Source organism: Nannobrachium achirus, assembly GCF_963921795.1.
Source record: "Nannobrachium achirus genome assembly, chromosome: 6".
NCBI lineage: Eukaryota > Metazoa > Chordata > Actinopteri > Myctophiformes > Myctophidae > Nannobrachium > Nannobrachium achirus.
In genome coordinates this window covers 41,713,678-41,735,093 of record NC_137815.1, presented here as the reverse complement: position 1 = coordinate 41,735,093, position 21,416 = coordinate 41,713,678, and the positions used below count along the sequence as shown (strand labels likewise).

At 44.1% G+C, this 21,416-nt stretch overlaps 1 protein-coding gene across 1 annotated transcript in view; it reads left to right on the top strand.

Moving 5' to 3' along the window:
• Window positions 1–21,416, top strand: part of itga7 (integrin, alpha 7) — a gene marked incomplete at both ends in the record, with an annotated part of 63,885 nt that overhangs the window by 22,427 nt on the left and 20,042 nt on the right. The window contains 6 exon segments of the mRNA XM_080728237.1: window positions 12,187–12,314; window positions 12,666–12,745; window positions 13,779–14,034; window positions 15,514–15,645; window positions 19,526–19,733; window positions 20,350–20,546. Coding sequence (XP_080584363.1) covers window positions 12,187–12,314; window positions 12,666–12,745; window positions 13,779–14,034; window positions 15,514–15,645; window positions 19,526–19,733; window positions 20,350–20,546 — 1,001 coding nt within the window.

The following is a 21,416-nucleotide window of genomic DNA, read 5'->3' as shown; positions in this document are numbered from 1 at the left end:
TGATAAAGATGCCATTTTCTACATCACCTAATGACTACCAGAGATATCAGAGATACAGTACTTGAGTGAGATTGCTGACGGTTACAGGAAATTACATTGTAGAGGCTTTTGTTTGCATCTATCAAAAGGAGGTGTGCTGCCCATTGATTGTGAAGCATAGCGTCTGGCAGAGTGAGAACAGTCTCATTACTCAAGCCTAATGTCAGTTCAGTCTTTTCATTCGTTTATTGCCTAAACACACTGGTGCCTAAAAATAGTGTTATTTCCTGAACCGTTTGATACCAAAGAAGCCTATATGTCTCCTCTTTGTTATGTTTTCCACTGCACCCACACTGCTTGTCAGATTTCAGGTGCAATGAACCTGTGATGAATGACTGCACAAATGTCATGTGGTGTTAAGGATCTCTTTCATTTCGGTCATGGGAGCTATATGCTCTTCCCATGTGGATCTTGAGTTGAGATCTACTTGATAAAAAAAAAAAAAACAAGATTTGTTGGAACCAAAAGATTAGGGACCAAAAATGATTGGAACAAACCCTACATCTTACCATGTATTATGTTGGTGACTGTAGGTGGCAGGATCTTCACAAACAACACCAGTAAAAGAAACTACTACTATACTAACAATAGTCATGTGTGTTTTGTTAAAGAATATACATAGAATGGGTTGCAAATTAATTGAAATACCAGACTTGATCAAATTCACTCAGAGTGAGAGGCAGCACTTCTGAGATGGTCTTTGGCCCCTGCTCAAAACGTCCTCCCACATGCCTAGACGAAGAGTGTTGGGAACAAGAAAGTAAGCCTCGCCGAGCCATGAGGCCCATGGGGCAGGAGCCTATCTCCTGATTCTGTAGCGTGAGGCAGCTTGATGTGCAAGTACACCCACTGGACATAACGCTAGCATGTCGCAGGAACAAGAACCAATTGCAAAACAATCTAAGGAAATAAGTTACAGGAAGGAAAGAAAGCCAGAGTCAACACAACTGTAACGTCACCATGGAAACTACTGTATATCCAACATAGTTGTGCAAGATGGCAACAGTACCCACTACCAGAGATCAGCATTAGCACCTGTCAATGTGTCCACGGTCGCCAAGTGATTCAAGCAAGGAAATCCTCTACACTCTGCTGGATTCACACAGCGATTACTCATTCATTCTTGAGGAAGTGGCAGATGTTCTATATCAAGGGAGTCTGAAACTATCAACAATGTTGTCAAAAAAGGACAATTGTACCCTGTAAGGGCCTCAAAGGCCCACAAATAAGAGGGCTATTCTCCTCTAAGAAGATCATAGTGTCAACGGCTTACAATCGTGTATTCATCCCTGCAAATCTGACACACATTCCAACCCCGGAAACCTCCAAGTCATGGCCTCGTTTGGCCTGACAATGGTTTCTGACTGTAAGAGCTGTCAAAGACGTAGCTCATCTCAAGTGCCATGCTAAGCAAATCGATGGTTTCAAACATAAAATGCATTCAGCAGTTAAATTAAAAGGTAAAACTGTTTATTAGTGACTCGAACTTGGACAAACTAGGGGAAATGTACCCCTGGTGTCCAATCAGGGTCTTTACTTGGTCCCTTCCTTTTTTTACCCTGGCCTCTACACCAAATCTCCTATTCGCCTATTTTCATGGAATGTTTGCCTATACCCAGAATAGGTATGTCGTGGTAGTTCTTTTCATAAATATTAAGATGTGTACAGTCATTGTCAGTAGTGGATTTGATGACGGTGATGTTGACTGATGTGCTGCAGATGAGTAAACCCATCAGTAACAGAAGAAACATGGTGCGGTGTGTTTCCTGGAGGCAGTGATACGTGGCTTTTATCCCAGGTCTCTTGGGACTGGCCTGGTCACTGAAGCAGAGCACCAGAGAGAGCACAATGTGATTAGAATGGTAAAGAAGCAGTCAGCAGCCGACCGCCTCAATCTTTATTCTGTAATTAGGTGGGAAATTGTGGCAAGACCCCCTCTCATTTATGCCCCTCACTTTCTCTTGTCTATATAGGCTATTTCTCGCTCTCTTCTGCGCTCTGTCTTGTTCTCGCTGCAGTCTTTTTAGCTCTTTGTGTGTGGTTAGGGTACAGATAGAGTAATTGAGTTTGGTATGGCCATGAATGTGAAAGAAGCTCTATTCATAGCTGTGGATGTCTGGCTTTTTAAGGTCTACCTTCGTTTAAACCAGAGGGGCCGACTTGGTTATGAAGAAAAGCAATTGATGTTAAAGGTCTTTCAATTAGATATGTCTTTAAAGTGGATAAGAGAGACCACTTAAGCCCTGTTCCAAAATGTTGAAAAATGTTGAAATGTCTCACCTAATGACATGCCCTAAATATAAATCGGGGCACTTTGTTGAAAGTTGTTAGAGAGAGAGAGAGAGAGAGAGAGAGAGAGAGAGAGAGAGTGTGTGTGTGTGTGTGTGTGTGTGTGTGTGTGTGTGTGTGTGTGTGTGTGTGTGTGTGTGTGTGTGTGTGTGTGTGTGTGTGTGTGTGTGTGTGTGTGTGTGTGTGAGAGAGAGAGAGAGAGAGAGAGAGAGAGAGAGAGAGAGAGAGAGAGAGAGAGACACGGATGCGGTCAAGAGGTTGTGTTCTCTTTACATGTAGGTCCTGAGGGCAGATCACTGCCCCATCTCTGCCTGGAAGTGGCCTTTCACTTTGACTTATTGATCACAGGGGGTGCAGGTGGTGAGAGCTCAAGGCTTGTTAAAGATGCATGGGCGGCGAGGGGTAGGGTTACTGCATTGTCTTCAGGTTACAGGTACGCACTGTAGAAAGTGAGAAGCCCCCCGTTGTTTTGCACGCTTCGCTCCCTGGTGGAGATTTCATAAAGAAAGTGATCTCATGTCGTCCTTCGAATAAGTCGTGAACGTATGAGGTTGAGTCACACCCGTGGGCGCCGCTGGGCAGTGAACCACATGCCTCCCAGTGGGATTACACACAGTGGCAGCTGTCTCTGTCCCTCTGTCTGTCTGTCTGATGTGTGTTGTTGTCCAGTCACGAGAGAGAGACAGAGAGAGACAGAGAGAGAGAGAGAGAGAGTGAGAGAGGGCATTCCAGTTCAAATGTTGGAATAAAAGGGCTTGATGATTCATGGTCCGGTCATCCCATTCTCAGCTGTTGTTAACTCGTCAATAAAGCCGGACAGCAAAAAGGCTCAGGTGTGGAAAACAGCATTTTCTGAAAGCTGTCAGTAGAGTTTATCTGCATGTAACACACTGTGTATCATGATGACACGTATGAAGATAGTATAGGTCAATATATGCTGTGCGTGTGTGCACGTGTGTGCGCGACTGAGCGTGTGTGTGTGTGTGTGTGTATGTGTATAGTGTGTGTGTGTGTGTGTGTGTGTGCGTGTGTGTGTGTGTGTGTGTGTGTGCGTGTGTGTGTGTGTGTGTGTGTGTGTGTGTGTGTGTGTGTGTGTGTGTGTGTGTGTGTGTGTGTGTGTGTGTGTGTGTGCGCGTGCGTGTGTGTGTGTGCGCGTGTGTGTATGGCTGACTGACTGATGGAATGATGAACACTGCATCCATTCCTGTTTCCCTCATGTGTCCACGTATGCACACATGTCTGCATACATGTGTGCCTTTGTGTGTGTGTGTGTGTGTGTGTGTGTGTGTGTGTGTGTGTGTGTGTGTGTGTGTGTGTGTGTGTGTGTGTGTGTGTGTGTGTGTGTGTGTGTGTGTGTGTGCATGCGTGTAGGTCAAAGGCCCCAGTCTAGCCCCAGGGTTACAACAGCAGGCCTAAACACCCCTGGCCCCTTGCTGAGCCTGGAGACGAGAGACATTGTCTACTGAACAGCAACAACCACATATCTCTAGGCAGATGTTGTGGGACATTAATTAATGGATAGGGAAGGCCTCATAAAACTAAATGATAATAATAAATAAGACAAACGGTGAAATGGTTTCACATAATCAGAGGTAGATAGTGAGTGGTTTATTTACCATGGCAAACCCTCCAGAAATTCTTTGGAGGTATGCTTGGAAAATGGACAGTATACTTTAACCATGGAATCCCAAAACACACTCGCCCCCATTTTTTCCACTGAGCACTAGCCCCCAATGGTTCTTGTGTTTGTTTTACTGAGGTTAAGTTTAGGAATAAGGTTAGGGTGTTGGGCATAGTTTTACTCAGGTAACGTTTAGTAATACCTGGTGACGACCGTTCCAAGGTTGTCGGATTTGACCCGGGGTGAGTGTGTTTTGGGGTGAGCATTCTTGTAGCCGTAATAATAGGGCAACATTCAGGGAAAAACATGAAACTTTGGCAAAAAATTGTTGATCTACCAATCTCACAATGCCATTATGTTGCGAATCATTGTGAGCTTGTAGTTTAGCTGTTTTTGACAAAATGATTTGGTGTAGACTAGGGAAAAAAGAGCCAGACCTCTGGGGGACCCCGGTCAATGATTTATATATATACCTGTAGGGTTTAAGTGGTTCTGAAGTAGGCTACTATTTTCAGCATGCCTGTTTCTAAAACGAAACACTTTGGATATATTTGTCTAATTGTCTCCACACTAATGTCTAAAGTGGGAAAAGGATTGTCCACTCAGACTGCAGTGTATGAGGACATGGACACCCTTTGGCCTCTCACTTACACACTGTGAGCTTGTAGGTCTGCTATTTTACGCGCTCGGCGACACCGTCGCACATCGTAGCATAAATCAGGCTTAAGTGCAGCATGGGTGGCTGCCTCATTCAGGTCTGAAGGGCTTTGTCACTCTCTTTTGACTCTCGTTCTCTTTTCATCCCACGAGTTTCTTTGTGTTTAATCTGATTTTCGCAATTTGATTATGTGTTGTGCGACCACCCTTTCTAAGAATACAAAAAGCTGGTTTCCATTCTCGAGCAGCCAAACAAGCCGATTGTCTCCTGAAGTTTTAGTGCCTTTTGAGTGTATGTGCGTGCGCGTGTGTGTGCGCGCGCATGTGTGTGTGTGTAAAATTAAGGCTTCAGTTGTGTATGAACCATGAGGCAGTGTGGTTCTCAAACATTTTCACGTGAACCGCGGAATCCCACTTGAAAATATTTTGTGCCAGGAACCCCCATAAGAGGAGATTTTTTGATAGCAAAATACCTTTTGGATCAGCTATTTTGGAATAGCTAAGACTAAATTGTTCCTCATTTTGTTGACCCCAGTTTGAGAACCACTGCGATGGCAAAAGGCACCATGAACATCTCAGCTACCTATAGGAAATGACAGGGAGGATGGATTCACAGTCAGGGACCCAGTAGGCTGAGGAGGATTACAAGGTTAAGTCAAGGTCTTAGGAGCAACAATACTGTTCTAGAACACATCAACGCTGTTATTTATTTCCTCTTTGAGCTTGTTGGATGAATCAAAGTCCCACTTCTGATCCAAAGAATGATGAGCTCCCTGTGATGACATGATTGATAGACGGACAGACGGATGGACAGACAGACTAACAGATTCTGTCTGTCTGTCCGTCCGTCCGTCCGTCCGACGGTCCGTCCGTCCGTCCGTGATAAATTCAATCGTCATAGCAGTAGCGCAGTATGAAACACAAGACAGATACAGAAATGAGAAAAGATATGTACGACTAAGAATAAAAAATAGCCAAAATTAGAATGTTCTCTCTCTGTTATTGCTTCAATTCTAACACATAATGCGTGCCAGTGTCGCATGCCAAAAATAGCAGATCTACAAACTTGGGAGCTTTTAGATCGTCTATTTCCGGCATGCCACCGGTCCGGCGCGCAACCAAAAATAAATCGGGCATAAGGGAGAGACCATTCGATTCAAGCAAGAGGGGTGCGAGTCCTGAGTGTGGGGGAGGTGTGAGGATGATGGAGGAATGGGAGGGTTTATGTGGGGGTGGGGAGGACAGCGTCCTGCTGAGACTCAGTGCTGGGGTCACTGCACACACTCTCCTCAATGAACACATGGGAATGAGGCTAGTGGGGATGAGTGTAATGGGGCCTCTTGTCATGTGTGCATGTGTGCATGTGTGTGTGTCTGCCCATGTGAGGGTCAATTTAGGAAAGAGGGGTGATGTGGTCAACAGTGGAAGAGGATGTTATGTTTCAATAAAACAGAACACTAATAATCACTCAGTATTGCCTATCCGGCAAACACGTGGTGTTATGTGGCTTTATGCAATGCAATGCAATCTTTTGCTTTTAGAATAGAAACAGTGGCAAAAACAGACAGTCAGTGAGATGCTATACTGTTATACTGGCATACACCATAATTATCCGCTAAATATGACTTGATATGTGCCAATTATTCAGAGCACATTAAGGGCCAGTTCACCTCTGGGACAACCAGATCTTATTTTATTGTTGTTTGGGACACGATCAACACAATCCTGAGTAATTTCTTGTGTTCAATCTGTGTTTTGAGATATTTTGGTATTTCAGCATGAATGATGATGCATTTTGCATCATATGAGTCATCATGCTGCATCATATGATGCAAAATGCATCATCATTCATGCTGAAATACCAAAATATCTCAAAACACAGATTGAACACAAAAAATTACTTGTGTGTTGATCGTGTCCCAAACAACAATAAAATAAGATCTAGTTGCCCCAGAGGTGAACTGTCCCTTTAAAACACCTTCTAAGCCTGGCCGCACTCCCTCGGACTTCCTACTGGGTCCCCTCAGCCAATCGTCTATTCCCGTCTATTGCCGTAATTTATGAAATTAATCATAATTTTTTGAAAAATACAGTCGCAGGTCGTGCTCTGTCTCTTTAAGAGACGTTGTGCAATCGGATCACGTGATCCGATTGATGACGTCATCGGCTGGCTCTGCCACTGGCTCCACGAGCGGCCATTACGTTCCCCTTCACTGTGTGTGCTGCAGCCTGGTTTAGCCCATCCCCCCTAGTATACCGACCAGACGACAGGCGAAATCAAGGCTTCGGAATGAGTGGAATACATGGAATTAGATCGATGTGCGTGCGACGAGGACGTAATGTACTTTCGAACGCTGTTTTTTCTCGTGGATTACCCCATCTCGCTCCATGCAAATGAACGGCAGAAATACAGCCAGCAGCAGCTTCTAAGTAAGTGGCCGCCCAAACACGTAGTGTGTGCACGTCCTGCTGGTTTGCACTGAACGACCCGCGCGCGTTGTTTATCATTTGGTGTGTTTGTTTTTTAAAATATGTTTATAAATAAAACGCTGATTGCACGGCAGTACCGGGGTTCAGGGGGTTCTGCCGCGGCTTAGAAGGTGTTAAGCTCTCAATATAGATCTCCTAAACCTAGTCTTCAGTTGCACAAATGAATTGATAGGTATCAAACTTTCAATAAACAATAAAAATCTACAAAAAACCTTTACATTTTAATGGACCATGACTCATGTATACGTTTAGTCATAGCTACTGGTTACCAATTTCCAAAGCATTCTGTAGTTCGTTTGATTTCTGAGAAAGCCACTGGATTCCATTCGTTTCAGTATGAAAATCAGTTTGCAGTGTCTTAATCCAATACAGTAAACTTTATTAAGCTTTTGTCTTTTTGCCAAAGACATTGTTGTGACTTATGTATATTGTAACCTTGTTTGAACAAGGTCCATGATTCCGGTGTCCAAAAGGGAGGGAGCATTTGGTGAACTTCGACTTGTCTGTTGAGTTGTCAATCGATGATTTCAACAGGAAGTGCAAAGATGACACTTAGTGAGTGCTGCAAGTTTGGGCTATTGATTAATTGAATTCTTCATTCAATAGCGTCATTTTACAATATCCCCTGTCTGTCAATTGACACTCCTTGTTTCCCTGTGGAACAAAAGTGTGAGGAGGAAATGGAAATCCTTTAACAGCACCAGAACTCTTCAAAATAAATGGTGTATCCAAGAAAACCCACCTAGGGATCTTGGTAAAAGCGTTTAAAGTATTTTAATACCTGGATAGATTTTTAAAGTCAAGCTAAACATTTTTTTTACAAAGAATAGGTGAAAATTATCAAAATATTTCCCCCTTTTTTTCAAAGATGCAGGCATTAATTCACTTGCAATACCATCGTATGAGTGAGTGAGAACCAGCAACCAGCCACAGCATGATCTGACATGAACTGACACCTAGTACATTACTAACACCACCAGACTATGTTGAGGTTATGCGTTAAGGTTAAGGTTATTATAGCGTATGTTAAACAAGAAAGACATGTCTAAGAGAAACAGCCTATTACGAAAAGGCTGATAAAATGTGATCTCACTCATTATAGCCCTGTACATTCCACAGGCCCCTGGTTTATGTTGAGGAGTTAAGGTGATACCTCTCTCTGCTTCACACACAGGCAGGTGTTTGGGTATTCGAGTGGGAGGTCTGCTAAACTCGTATAACATATTATACTCAGGGGAGAGGGGAGCTATATATGCTGGTAGTGGGATAAGCCGAGACACCAAATCTGTTTGTCTAACCGAGGAAGACATAATAATAATCAGTCAACCATATGAGCTTGTCAGATTTAGAAAAAACAGTGAAAGAACATCTCAAAAGGTATCCGTTAGGTCTGAATTCTGAGCACTCCATCTGTTCCATTTCAATCAAGTAGGCAAGTAGCCAAGGTGTGGCACTGGTAGGAGGGGACAAAGCAGGATTCTTGGAATTATCAGGTCCTTATTTCCAGAACTACAGTAATGGACTGCCCACACTGAGGCTCTTGATGTGTGTGTGTGTGTGTGTGTGTGTGTGTGTGTGTGTGTGTGTGTGTGTGTGTGTGTGTGTGTGTGTGCGTGCGTGCGTGCGTGCGTGCGTGCGTGCGTGCGTGCGTGCGTGCGTGCGTGCGTGTGTGTGTGTGGATGGCTGATTATTCACAACATTATTCTGTTGTGCATAATCAATGTACAACAGGTGTGTAGTCACACTAGTTCAGAGTCCAATTAGCATGACTCAGGCCCAGGGTGACCTCTTAAATCAGCCAATCTACAATTTCATTTTACAGTACCTGTGGCCCAACTACAAGTGAAATCAAATTTTCGAACCACAGTGATTTGTTTAAAGTATTGTATCAATCCTTGGGAAATTACCTCACATTAGCCAAACAGTCCTCAGCTGCACTCTCTCCCTCTTTCATTCCAAAATGGTCACAGATAAAATGTTATGGGCAAACAATGATTTCATTTCATTACCCTTTGCCCAGTTCTTTGCTCACATCGTTGTTGGGAATTGAGTCAGAGGCAGTAACACCATCCACGCTGAACCACTTCCACCTCCAAGCTCGTCTTTCAGTAAACTCAGATTTGACACACACAGAGAGAGAGAGAGAGATGTATTATAGTATGTGTGTGACTGTGTGAGTGTATTGAGCCTACCCTCAACCAATTTGTAAAAAACAAACAACAGAGAGCATGTTTCCCAAAAGGAAATGCATGCACTGCAGTTAATTCAGTCTGACGAGAAGCAGGGATAAAACATATGCCCACTGGAGATAAAAATTAATTGTGAGATATCAAAAACAGAAGCATGGATCCCACCCATCAACCCCAGCAAATACAACCCTGGCGACGTGTGAGTGTGTGAGTGTACCAGTTCTACCCTCAACCATGAATGTGGGTGAAAGCTGGGTGTTGAGTGTGAAGGTGACAGAGCCTGATGGAATGCCTGCTTGAGACCAGCCACTCCAGACCCGACACCGACATGAGGGTGTGTGTGTCTGTGCGCGTGAGAGTGCGTGTGTGTGGTTTAGTCATAATGCTGAGGTTCAAGGCTTTTTATGTCAGGTGGGAGATAAGAAGCAATTATGTGGGTGTGTGGGCATATTTTCTGGAAGACAACTGGAGAGGTGCGGGATGTTCCGCTGCCTTATCTTTTAGAGTGTGTGTAACCTCCACCCCTATGACCTCTGAACCACCATTTCTCCACGGTCCCTTCTCCATGACCACTGAGTCATAGTGGCACAAAGCAAAACCAACGTAAGACAATGGGGCCTGACAACAGCTGGCAGTCCTTTCCTGGAACCCATTAACTACTCTTTAAAGTTAAAGGAGGAAAAAAGTATTATTCCATTAAATTCTAATCTATTCTGTATTGGTTTGAAAGATTTGTTGATGGAATCTATACATTCCAAGATTCTCTGTACATCTGTGTGTCTGTATTTCTGTCTGTCCTACTAAGCATATCTCGAGAACCGTTCATCCAGTCGACTTCATCCTTGGCGGCTTTATTACTGAAGATCCAAGTGAGTGCAGTGTCAGGTGTGAAGTCGCTTAGATGAGCAGGGGCGTCACAACAAATTCTGGGCCCTGGGTACAAGGATTCCCTGCGGGCCCCCCATGAATGTTAACTATTGAAAAATAGCAGATATACAAGCTCACAGCGCGGCACCGAGTGTCGCGCTGCGAGCTGCTATTTTTGAAGAATTGTGAAAATGTGTGCAAGAAACCTATGTTTCCATGTCAGTGGTGCTCAAACCTTTTCATTTGAAGGACCCCCAAGATGATATGTATTTGGCCACGGACCCCCATCTCAAAATATTTAGTTCCAGGGACCCCCCAGAAGCAAAATTTGAGTTACAAAGTTAAAAAATACATATACCGGTATTCAAAGATTTGCACACATTTTGATATCTTTTCAAAAATAGTAGATCTGCTATTTTTCAATAGCTAAAGTTACTAGGGCCCCTCCACCTTGGGCCCTAGTAACTCAGTCCCACTCCCCCCTTGTGACGCCCCTGCAGATGAGTGATCCTCAAGAACGCTGCAATCAGACACATCGCGGTTCTCAACAATGCTGCAAGTGTTGATTAAAACCAGAGAGAGACAAGACCTTTGCCATATCACAAAATTACAGTACGCAAAATCCCAGACAGTAACTAGTCTCATATCGTGATATCCATGTGAAATAGATACATTGCCCAACCCTGCATCCCAGCATAATGGCCCAATGTCTAGTAATCAGCCCAACATGTATAACATCGATAGAATCTGTTCATATTTCTGAAGCTGCCTGTTTTTAGCAGTGGAGTGGCCTGATTTATATAGACAAAAGAGCACAGAATAAAACTGCACAACACAAAATGTGAGTTACAGCAGGGGTTTGATTCCAGGGGGTAAACTAACTCTAAATGGAAATCTTTTTACTCCAGGGTCTTACACACCTCTGCCTCTCTGTCTGTCTGTCTGTTTGTGTCTGGCCACTCACATTGCTATCAGCTGGCCCATATTTATAGCCAAAATGCTTCCCAGCCATGAAGAGAGCTCTAATTTAAGCGAGTTGCATATACAGTACATACAACAAGGCAGATCATGGGGCTGAGGGGGGAGGAAATGGGAACTTTTTACACAGGAATTGTATTAACTTCATCTTCACCTGGCCTTGGTGTTTGTTTGACAAATACCTAACAGAATACCTGCGTTTATTTTGATTAGAATCATTAAATAAGTTGGCTTTGCCCTGTCTTTCTCTCCTTTCTGCTGTCTGTCTGTCTGTCAACCTCTCCCTCTGTTACTGTGTGTCTCGCTCCTCTGCTTGTGCCATGGCTGACAGCATTGGGTGGAATGTGGCTCAACGGAGGGTTTTTAAATAGCCTCCTGGCCTAGCCTAGCCACTCCAAATAAGGTAGACAGCAGTGCTATGGCCCTGAAAATATCAGCTCTCACCTCAATGAAATACAACTTTTCCTTCCTTTGTTACTAAAGATCATAGGGATTCTATTTGTTTTAGTTGGAGTTAACACTCCAGAGTCCAGACTTGACTGCGTACCTCAAATTAACATACAGAAACCACATTCTTTATTTTAGGATTGGTAGGATTCAAACCCATGTCATGACCGTGTTGCACTGCACTGAACCATTTCATACAGTTGAATGTACAGTAATGACTCAGGCATGCTATGGCTGCTGGATTTGAAAAGCATAACTGAAATAATCCCATCTGAAATAGAAAGAGAGCAGGTGATGGATAAAGGTTAGGCTGTGTCACATGTATGGCTGTCTTCACATCTTCATATCAGCTTATGATTTCACTCTGTTTGTATGTGATGTAATCGTACAGTCACATTGTTGTAATCTAATCTCTAGCCAGACTACAGTGACTATAGGGCTTGCAAACAATCAACGACAACACACATTTGTTGAGGTATGCAGCATACATAACCGTGTGTCTGCCTGGAAAATGAATATCCTTAAAATGTCTTGTCCTGGTGTCATGGACGGAACCTCAAACTAAAATGTAAGAAACCAGATGTTACATTATTATTGTTGTTCCTTTAGGATCCTGGTAGGGGCGCCACAAGCTGCTGGACAGGGTGCATTGCTAGGCAGTCGGCCGGGGGCACTATTCAGGTGTCCCATCTCACCTGAGGAATACGACTGTGAAAGAGTGGATATTGATGGAGAAGGTTAGTTTATTTATTTCCTAATCCCCTTAATTCCTCCCTGGCTACATTTTTGTATTATGTTCAACAATTTATCCATGGCTTCCTATTATCATCCCAGACCATTTCTAAACATTCTTTGTCAGCCTTCTTCCATGTATTCTTTTTTTCTGTTTTGTTTTGTTTTGTTTTGTTTGTTTGTTCTTCATTCATTTGGACATGCAAAGAAAGCAAAAGAAAGCCATTAAATGTCACTGATTGAGGCTATTATATGGCTATTACACAAGGCAATTTGTGTGCCTTTCAAAAAATAATGGATGCTGATTCCTTTACATTATGGAAACTACAATTACTGTCACTTTCCCTCCCCCCCAGTGAATCCAGACAGAGAAAGCAAGGACAACCAATGGCTGGGAGTTACAGTGAAGAGCCAGGGGATTGGTGGGAAAGTGGTGGTAAGTTCAGCATGATCTAGTATATGAGAGTGACAACATAGCGTTGACTCCCATTGTAAGAATGGAATGTGGAAATGCTCATTCTATCTCAATGGGACAGTTCCAATGTTTGGAACTATCCCATTGAGATAGAACGAGCGACGAGATCAAAGCGTGACACGACTCTCTTCTAGTGAACAGCGATGGGGATTGGTGGAACGTTGGTTATAAGAGTCATGGAAACAAATCTTCTGCTGACCCATATTTTCCTGACGTTGAGGACAGTTTCAACCACAGTCATATTGGAGTCAAACTATATTAACTTGTGGTTGTAATTTATTGTAAATGAAAGAAATTGATACAGATGCTTGGTGTGTTTTAATTAGCCTACTTTAGATTGGATGACTCCTTGAGATGTTTGGCAGCAACAGGGATAGGGATAGGAAGCTTTTGTAAATAATCAGTAAACATAATACACAAGATTACAGTGTGTAAAATACACTGTACAATATAAGTCTTTCTTAGCTCAGGGTCTTTCAGTCTGCCAGAACAACCTAGTACAGGGTTCCCCAATTAGTTTTCCCCAAGGGCCAAATTATGTCGGGTACCAAGCCGAGGGCCACAACATTGCAGGGGGCGACGGTGGCGTTCCCGCTACTCCAACGACAGTTCAGATATCATCGTTGTCTGGTGAAAATCGTGTATGTCCAAAACCGTTTGTTTTGCATTTATCATTTTAAAAATTATTTAAACTAGTGAAAACAGCCGATCTAGCGATGTGAGGCGTTGTGTGCTTGTAGATCTGCTGTTTTCACTACTTTTGTGCGACGGCCTTGTATGATGAAGCAGGGCTTTACTTTGCGAAAAGAACATACAAATTTGGAGATACAAGGTTTCCACCCGACAATGACGATATACTAGTGTTGTTGCTGCTCTTACTGGGGTTGGTGGGGGCCAGACAGTAGCTCCCCGCGAGCCGCAAATGGCCTGCGGGCCGCCTATTAGGGAACCCAGACCTAGTAGTTAGATGAGATATGTTCCCATCCATCCCCAGACCTGCGCCCACCTGTATGAGCTCAGGCAACGCGTGAACCAGTCGTCGGAGACACGAGACCCCATCGGACGCTGCTACGTCCTGAGTGAGGACCTGACGGAGCGAGACGACCTGGACGGAGGGGAGTGGAAGTTCTGCGAGGGACGGCCGCAGGGACACGAGCAGTTTGGCTACTGTCAGCAAGGCATGGCTGTCAGCTTCACCCCGGACAACGACTTCATCCTGTTCGGAGCTCCGGGAACGTACAACTGGAAAGGTAGAGTGACGCTTTTGACTCGCGCTACTAGCCAGTAGTAAGTGGTAGAGCAGAGGTTCCCAAACCTTTTCTGGATCAGGGCCTTTAAAGTCTTTAAAGTGTTCGCAGTCCACCCATCTGACCACTTACAAGGGCAGCTGAAAGGCTGTCGATTGTGTTCTGGCTTATCAATGGAAATAATATAGTGTAGCTCCTATTACTTGGTATGATGATGATAACCACATTTTCAAGGTTTTAAAGAAAATATACCATGACTTTTTCCCCCCACATTCATTTGTTTATATTAATGTTATATTATCAATAAAATGTTAGTGTTTGGCCAATTATTTGGGGGCCCACCAGTGGGCCCCGGCCCACAGCTTGAGAAACACTGTGCTAGATTAAGAGACAGCTTTATTTAAGTTAGTCCAAAAGTTTTACTTTATACATATACAATTTCAAATCAATATCAACATGATATCGAGACGTACAGATCAATATTTCTGTTCTAAAATGTTACCGATAATTCTTTCCAGGTTTCTGTGTTCCAATTATATGACCTCCATTAGACGAATGGAGGTTGTAACTTGTAATATATACGCTTAAATAATATATTAACGTATGAATCTGTCTTTTCCTTCAAAACCCAGCACGATATGACATAGCAATGTCCTACATTTGGCGCGGAGTCAAAAAACCTTTTTACAGCCTAATCTATTACAGTGAACTGTAAGCCACAGTGGCTGATTCTTGTAAACTCCCCATATACAACAATGCTGGATAATCTAATCTAATTCACTATCCCATACCATAGGGTTGGATCAACAATATCTAATTGATTAATAACCTAATCTATGAGATGGAGCACCAGCATACAGTACAGATCAATGGTGCTTCGTTAATTAAGGAAAGTACTAAGATTGATCCGTTGCAGTAAGTCGTTGCCAGGCTGATGTATAGCTTTGTCTTGGACTATGTTGTCAATATATAAGAGGAACCAGGGTTTACTGTCTAATGTAGTCTTATCCCACAATTTACATACAAAACAACTGGACTTATGGTGATTATGCATTGTATGTACCCCTTGTGTATTCTGAGGGTGTATGTGTACAGGTTGCTCTTGAGTGTGTGTGTGTGTGTGTGTGTGTGTGTGTGTGCGTGCGTGTGTGCGTGTGTGTGTGTGTGTGTGTGTGTGTGTGTGTGTGTGTGTGTGTGTGTGTGTGTGTGTGTGTGTGTGTGTGTGTGTGCGCGTGTGCGCGCGTGTGTGTGTGTGTGTGTGTGTGTGTGTGTGTGTGTGTGTGTGTGTGTGTGTGTGTGTGTGTGTGTGTGCCCGTGTGCGTTTTCATGTGTGTGCATGTGCATGCATGCGTGTCTTTATCCATTTCTATGAGACAGCGTGAATGGCTGTGGTCTATGTGTGTGTGTGTGTGTGTGTGTGTGTGTGTGTGTGTGTGTGTGTGTGTGTGTGGTGTATTGTGTCTTCACATGTCTTCGTTCCAGGTGAGATGCGAGTCCAGCTCCTCAACCAGTCTCTGCTGGATCTGGGTTTATATGACGACGGGCCTTACGAGATAGCGGACCAGAAGCAGCTCAATGCCCAGCTCATCCCTGTGCCCTACCACAGTTACCTGGGTAGGATCCGCCCTGCCCGCTAACTGCTGCCCGCGCACAGTGGAGGGAGCCAGAGGGCAAATGGAGCGGCGACATTATAGTTTCAGACTGTACCCAAAATACCCCTTCCCACTGTTGACCGTCTAAAACCCCAGCATTAGGTACCAACTCTCAAACTGGCCTTGACCGGACACAGGAGTCAGGAGTGGGAGAGGTAGCTTTATGTTTTGGTGTCCCAGGGCTGGCTGACCAATCCATTTATTTTTATACTTTTGTGTGGACATTGTCAAAAAATAGTTTACCCTGAGGGTGTGGGAAGGGATCCTAAGATGTCTCAGAGTCAGTTTAACCACTTGGCTGGTGTCCCTATTTAAAAACATATAAAATATTGTAAAGGGGAAAAAAGGGAAAGAATTGCAATTTCTTTTAATCTATTTCTATTTTCACCATATGAAACAGTCGTACGACAAAGTATGAAATGAGGCTTAACCGGTCCCAGTAAAGTTGTAAAAACATCAGTCATGTTCAGTGGGCAGTGAAAAGGATTTTGGGTACAATGGGAATCTGGCTTGTCGTCGCTTCGCCAGGTACCCAGTGGATGCGGAAAAAAACCCTGCACTGAAATCACCAAGACGCCAAAAAAGCACCAATCAACCACGCCTTCCTTCTCACCTGCACCTCCCTCTCCCACTTCTCTCTCTTTTCACGCTTTGTCCCTCACCATTCACCCACTCCTCCACCCCCCACCCCATCCATTCCACTCCTCCTCCTCCTCTCCTCTATTTCTCTCTGTCTGTGTGGGCCATAGGGCTCTTGTTCGTGGCTAGCCCTGTTGAAGATGCGCTGCTCTACAAAACTCTGGAGCCGCCCAGCCAGCCCACGTTTGAAGACGTAGCTCTTAATAGCTACTTAGGTTTGTAGGCGTGAGGTTGCCGTTTGTTTGAACCGGACTGGGGTTGTAGTGGCAGTAGTCCTGTGTCCTCGTCTCTGTCTCTTCCCGTTTGTTTGTTGTGCTGTTTCTGACTGGGGTCTTACTCTTTAGAGACTACTAGTGTGTCTAGAACCTGTGTAGAACTTTGAGATTTGTCACTCTCACTGTCATAAAGAGACAGCCATCCTATGTTTCATCTCCATTGAGATTGTATCCTAAATTTCAATTGGTGAATGTAAAATCAATGGTCAATTTGATCTATACTTTTTTCTATACCGTTATAGTTTATTTGGGTGGCAAACCCACAGTGTAAAGATTGACCCTGGTGTCAGTGGTTCTCAAACTTTTTGATTTAAAGGACCCTTGTATTGGTATATTAGGCAATGGACTCCCATAACTCTGAGAGTGTACAAAATAAATGGAACCAAATGTACTCATCTGTCCCATCTGTACACTCTTACAGACCTTTCCTTTTAGTTTATAACTATGAATAATTTAGCTGACGTCCTCATTCTCCACTTTGAGAACCACTGCCCTAATGTTACCATAACTTACTTTTATTTTGGCCCTTATGGTTCCATTTGGGTCCATTTCCATGCTCTCAGATTTAAATGAATTTACACTGACTATCTGGTGCAACGCAATGGTTGTCTCTTTGATTAGCAGCAGGATCGTGTGTGTATCTGTAGATCTCTGTGGTCTGTTCAGCCAGTCTGTCAGTCTGCATGTACTGTATGTGCGTCTAGTCTTTACAATCCAGGGTCTCTTGGTGGTGGTTCTTCTTGGGTTTTCATAGCTTGGATTTCTCTATTGGCTGGTTTACTGACAACAAGATAGATGCATCTGACTAATAACCTAAAGGTAGAGCTCTCGTTGAACACGGTTTGCAGTGCTAACTGTTTGTCAGTGCTAACTGCCGTCTTTCTACAGAATTCAGAGCAATGCATCCAGACTGAATTCAGAGTTGTGTGTAATCTATTGGTATTTACGAAAGACTCCCTAGTGATTCTTTATAATGAGACATTTCAGAGGATAGTCTAAAATCGTCCCCACTTAACATGTATGATGTTTTCTTTCAGTGTGTAACCAAAACAACAACAGATTTCACACGGCCATTCGAGGGCTAATGAGTTCTAACTAATAATGTTTTCGCGAGGTCAGTTATTCCTTTCCATTAACTGTGTGGACCTGCTCTCTATTCATGCTTCCAACCCCACTTACCCTACACTCCTCATAAAGAGCTGTCTCCCCCACAGCAGCAATTCCCACATGACCAATGATCGTCAATTATAACTCGCATGTCCTCCATAAATCCTAACGGAATGATGTCTCACACATACTGTATGTACCGGTATGCACGCTTACTAAAACACAGAGTTGTTGCTGTTCTAATTTGGAGGTATTTAATTTGAATAACAAGTCCTTCATGGGATGCTAGATGCCAGCTTTATAAGATTAATTTTGGTAAAGTAATTCCCTTTGTTTTGACCTATAGAATCAGTGCAGACATTACATTATGGCGTCTAGGCCGAGGTCCACTCAAATCATGTACAATACTGTAAAATATCATTGAATGATTTTCAGCCAGGCTAAATTTAATTTGAGCTCCACTATTCAGCACTTAGGTTTTGTTTTCAGGTTTCAGTTCCTGCATTATCTTTATAATACAGACTGACTCAGACAAAATGTAAACATCTCAATTCAATCAGACTTCGACTGCAGTTGGCCTTTCACAAGCCTGATGTCCACTTTTAACCATGCCAGAAAAATGTCCAAAAATAGCAAAAATAGCAAATCTATCTAACAAGCATCACATGCATCTGCTTGTAGATTGTCTATTTTTGTCTGAATGTGTCTATTCAGGATAAAGTTTCCATTCCACATTTAGTTTTAGTACAGAGCATGTATATTGGATGACGTGTGTGTTTTAAAAAAGGCCACACCGGTCACCTTCTCGGACAGAAGGGAGGAGGAGCGCTGTGTGTAAAAAGTAGCAGCTTGTTGGTTGGCTTTTACAGGAGCTGTTTATACGCCGACTGTTGCATTCCACACCTGCCACCCTGGAGCTGTCCACTGTTTGTCTGTCTCCGTTTGTCTTCCACAAAATCCTCGTTCTGCATGTTTACTCAGGACTAACAGACGCCCCCCTCTGCCCTGATTCTCTATTTTAGCCCCATGTCCTGCATGTCAACCTGTTGGAGTATATATATATATGTACAGTATATATGCATGTTTTGCTTTCATTCTTTGGTTGTGGAATATTTGATATTTGAGTGTTATGTCTCACAGCTTGTTGAGATGATGTTGAGTTGCCATGTTTAGCAGCGTGTCCCACCACTGACACAAGCAGTGTGCTCTAGCTCCCCTTCTCCACCCGCCACTCTACCTGATTAGTATGCAGCCACATGCTCACATTCCCTCACATGTATGAACGCACACACACACACACACACACACACACACACACGCACACACACGCACGCGCGCACGCACACACACACACACACACACACACACACACACACACACACACACACACACACACACACACACACACACATGGGGGGGGGGGCGGAGAGAGAGAGAGGCCATAAATCTGATTAATCTCCAGCCACAGTGTTTACATGTTGCCTTCACCAGAGGCAGCAGATACATTGCGGTACCATGAATCTCTTGAGACGTTGCAAGAAGCTTAATACATCTAATTCTCCTCACCGCACAAACAGACTCTCTCCTCCTTACCAAACCCAGGGACTGCGTTCGCTGCTCAGCAGACCAGCAAGCCCATGCCACGCAGACACAGGACGTTTACACACATCATGCGTTTGGCATAAAATCAATACTCACTTAAGGCACACATTTCATTAGTAAGAGGATGAACATCAGCAACACAGAGATGATCCTCTGAGTCCAATGGTCAATAGTAACCCCCTGACCCTTCCTCCTCCTCCTCACACGTGGCTCCTCCAGGCTTCTCGGTGGATTCGGCCATGGGGATCATGAAACTCAGAGAGCTGACGTTCGTGGCGGGGGCACCTCGGGCCAACCACACAGGGGCGGTGGTGCTGCTGCGGAAGGACAACGTGTACCGGCTGGTGCCGCAGCACATCCTGTGGGGGGAGGAGCTGGCGTCCTCCTTCGGGTACTCAGTGGCCACCGCAGACCTCAACAGTGATGGGTGAGGAGGAGACGCTGGTTGAGATACCTGCATGCAGTGTGGATGATCAGTGTTAAACATACACAGTGGTACCCTGTGATCTCTGTAGCGTGTAAAAAGTTCCACAAGCTCACACGTTAATTGTGAGCTTACAGATTGGCTATATTTTCCTATTTGTCATACAGTAAAGTATATAGGGCTTTTTGATTGATTGAGTGATTGATTGATTGAATACTTTATTGACTGGGTAATTAACAGTATAGGTTGTACAGTCAAAGGTCATGCTAAAAGGATAACACCAAAAGCCCCAGGGAGCTTGTTTCCATTGTGGTCCATTCATTATACTCATTTCATCAGTAAAAGAGAAAGGAGGAGTGGTGACGTGATCTATGCTCACTTGGTACTTGGTTTTGGTATCTGTAGGTCATACTCATACCATTAAGTGGTAAAGACACATTTTGTACAATTTGTCATTTGATAACCAATTTGTCATCTAGGCAACAGGTATTTTGTACTGTAGTAGTAAATAGAATATTTGTGGAGAATGTAAAGATGGTTATAATTATAGTTATTTGTAATTTCTTGTATTCCATTCTATCCTAATTCCTTTTATGTTATGATCATCGGCCCTTCATAGCTGGACAGATCTGATCGTGGGAGCCCCGAATTACTTTGACCGTAAGGCAGAGATCGGTGGGGCTGTGTATGTGTACCTGAATCCCTTTGGTTACTGGGCCGACCAGGTCCGACCCATCAGGCTCAATGGAACCTATGACTCCATGTTTGGAATGGTGGTCGCCAACATAGGGGACTTGGACCAAGATGGCTATGGAGGTGAGAGGAATATTATTCCCTCTGTGCAACCATTTTGATTATTTGCAAGAAATTGCAACTAATCAAATGAGTGCGATTCAATTTGCTGAATGATGTTGACCGTTAGGTTATTGCGACCGTAGGTCGCAGTTACTTGCACACTATCCAAACCTCCACCGGCTGTCCCTCCGTCACTCCCTCCGTCACTCCCTCCGTCACTCCCTCTGTCACACGTCACACGTCACACTTTTGCCCTGCTCATATCTCTGCAACCGTTGCCCCGATCCATGCCAGATTTTGCACACACACTCCTTGCCTGCCAAACTACAACCTCCAAGGACCCCCGGAGTTTCGGGGACCCCCAGGTCCCTGGGGGACCCCCAGGTGTAAAAAATTACCAAATGTGCAAAAATGACCAAATGACCACCCCAACGGGGCTGCTCACGGGGCATTCCCGGGGACCACCCACTCCTGGTGCTCCAGAACGGATGCAAAAGTGGTGGCGCCCCCAGTGGAGGACCCCCTGCCACTGCAGCTCACATAAAATGCCGTAACTCGGGCTAGGAGCGACCGGGAGAGCCGGGGCCGGTACCTATTCGTCCGCCTTGGCGGCGAGGAGACCCCACCCCTCATTTCTCACATGGCCCTCTAGCGCCACCATGAGGCCGATTCAGATTTTGCCCTAAAATCACAAAATCACTACACAGTATGTCTACACTCATGTCAACAACATGGATCAGGAAGATTTTGGAAAAACACATTTTTGCTCTATTTATGGAGATAAGCGACCAACGGTCGCTTATCTCCCGATTAGGGAGTCTTACTGGTAAAATACTAGACCATGGAATATGTGATATCTAATTATGAGTGTCAATCTGTCATATCTGTTCA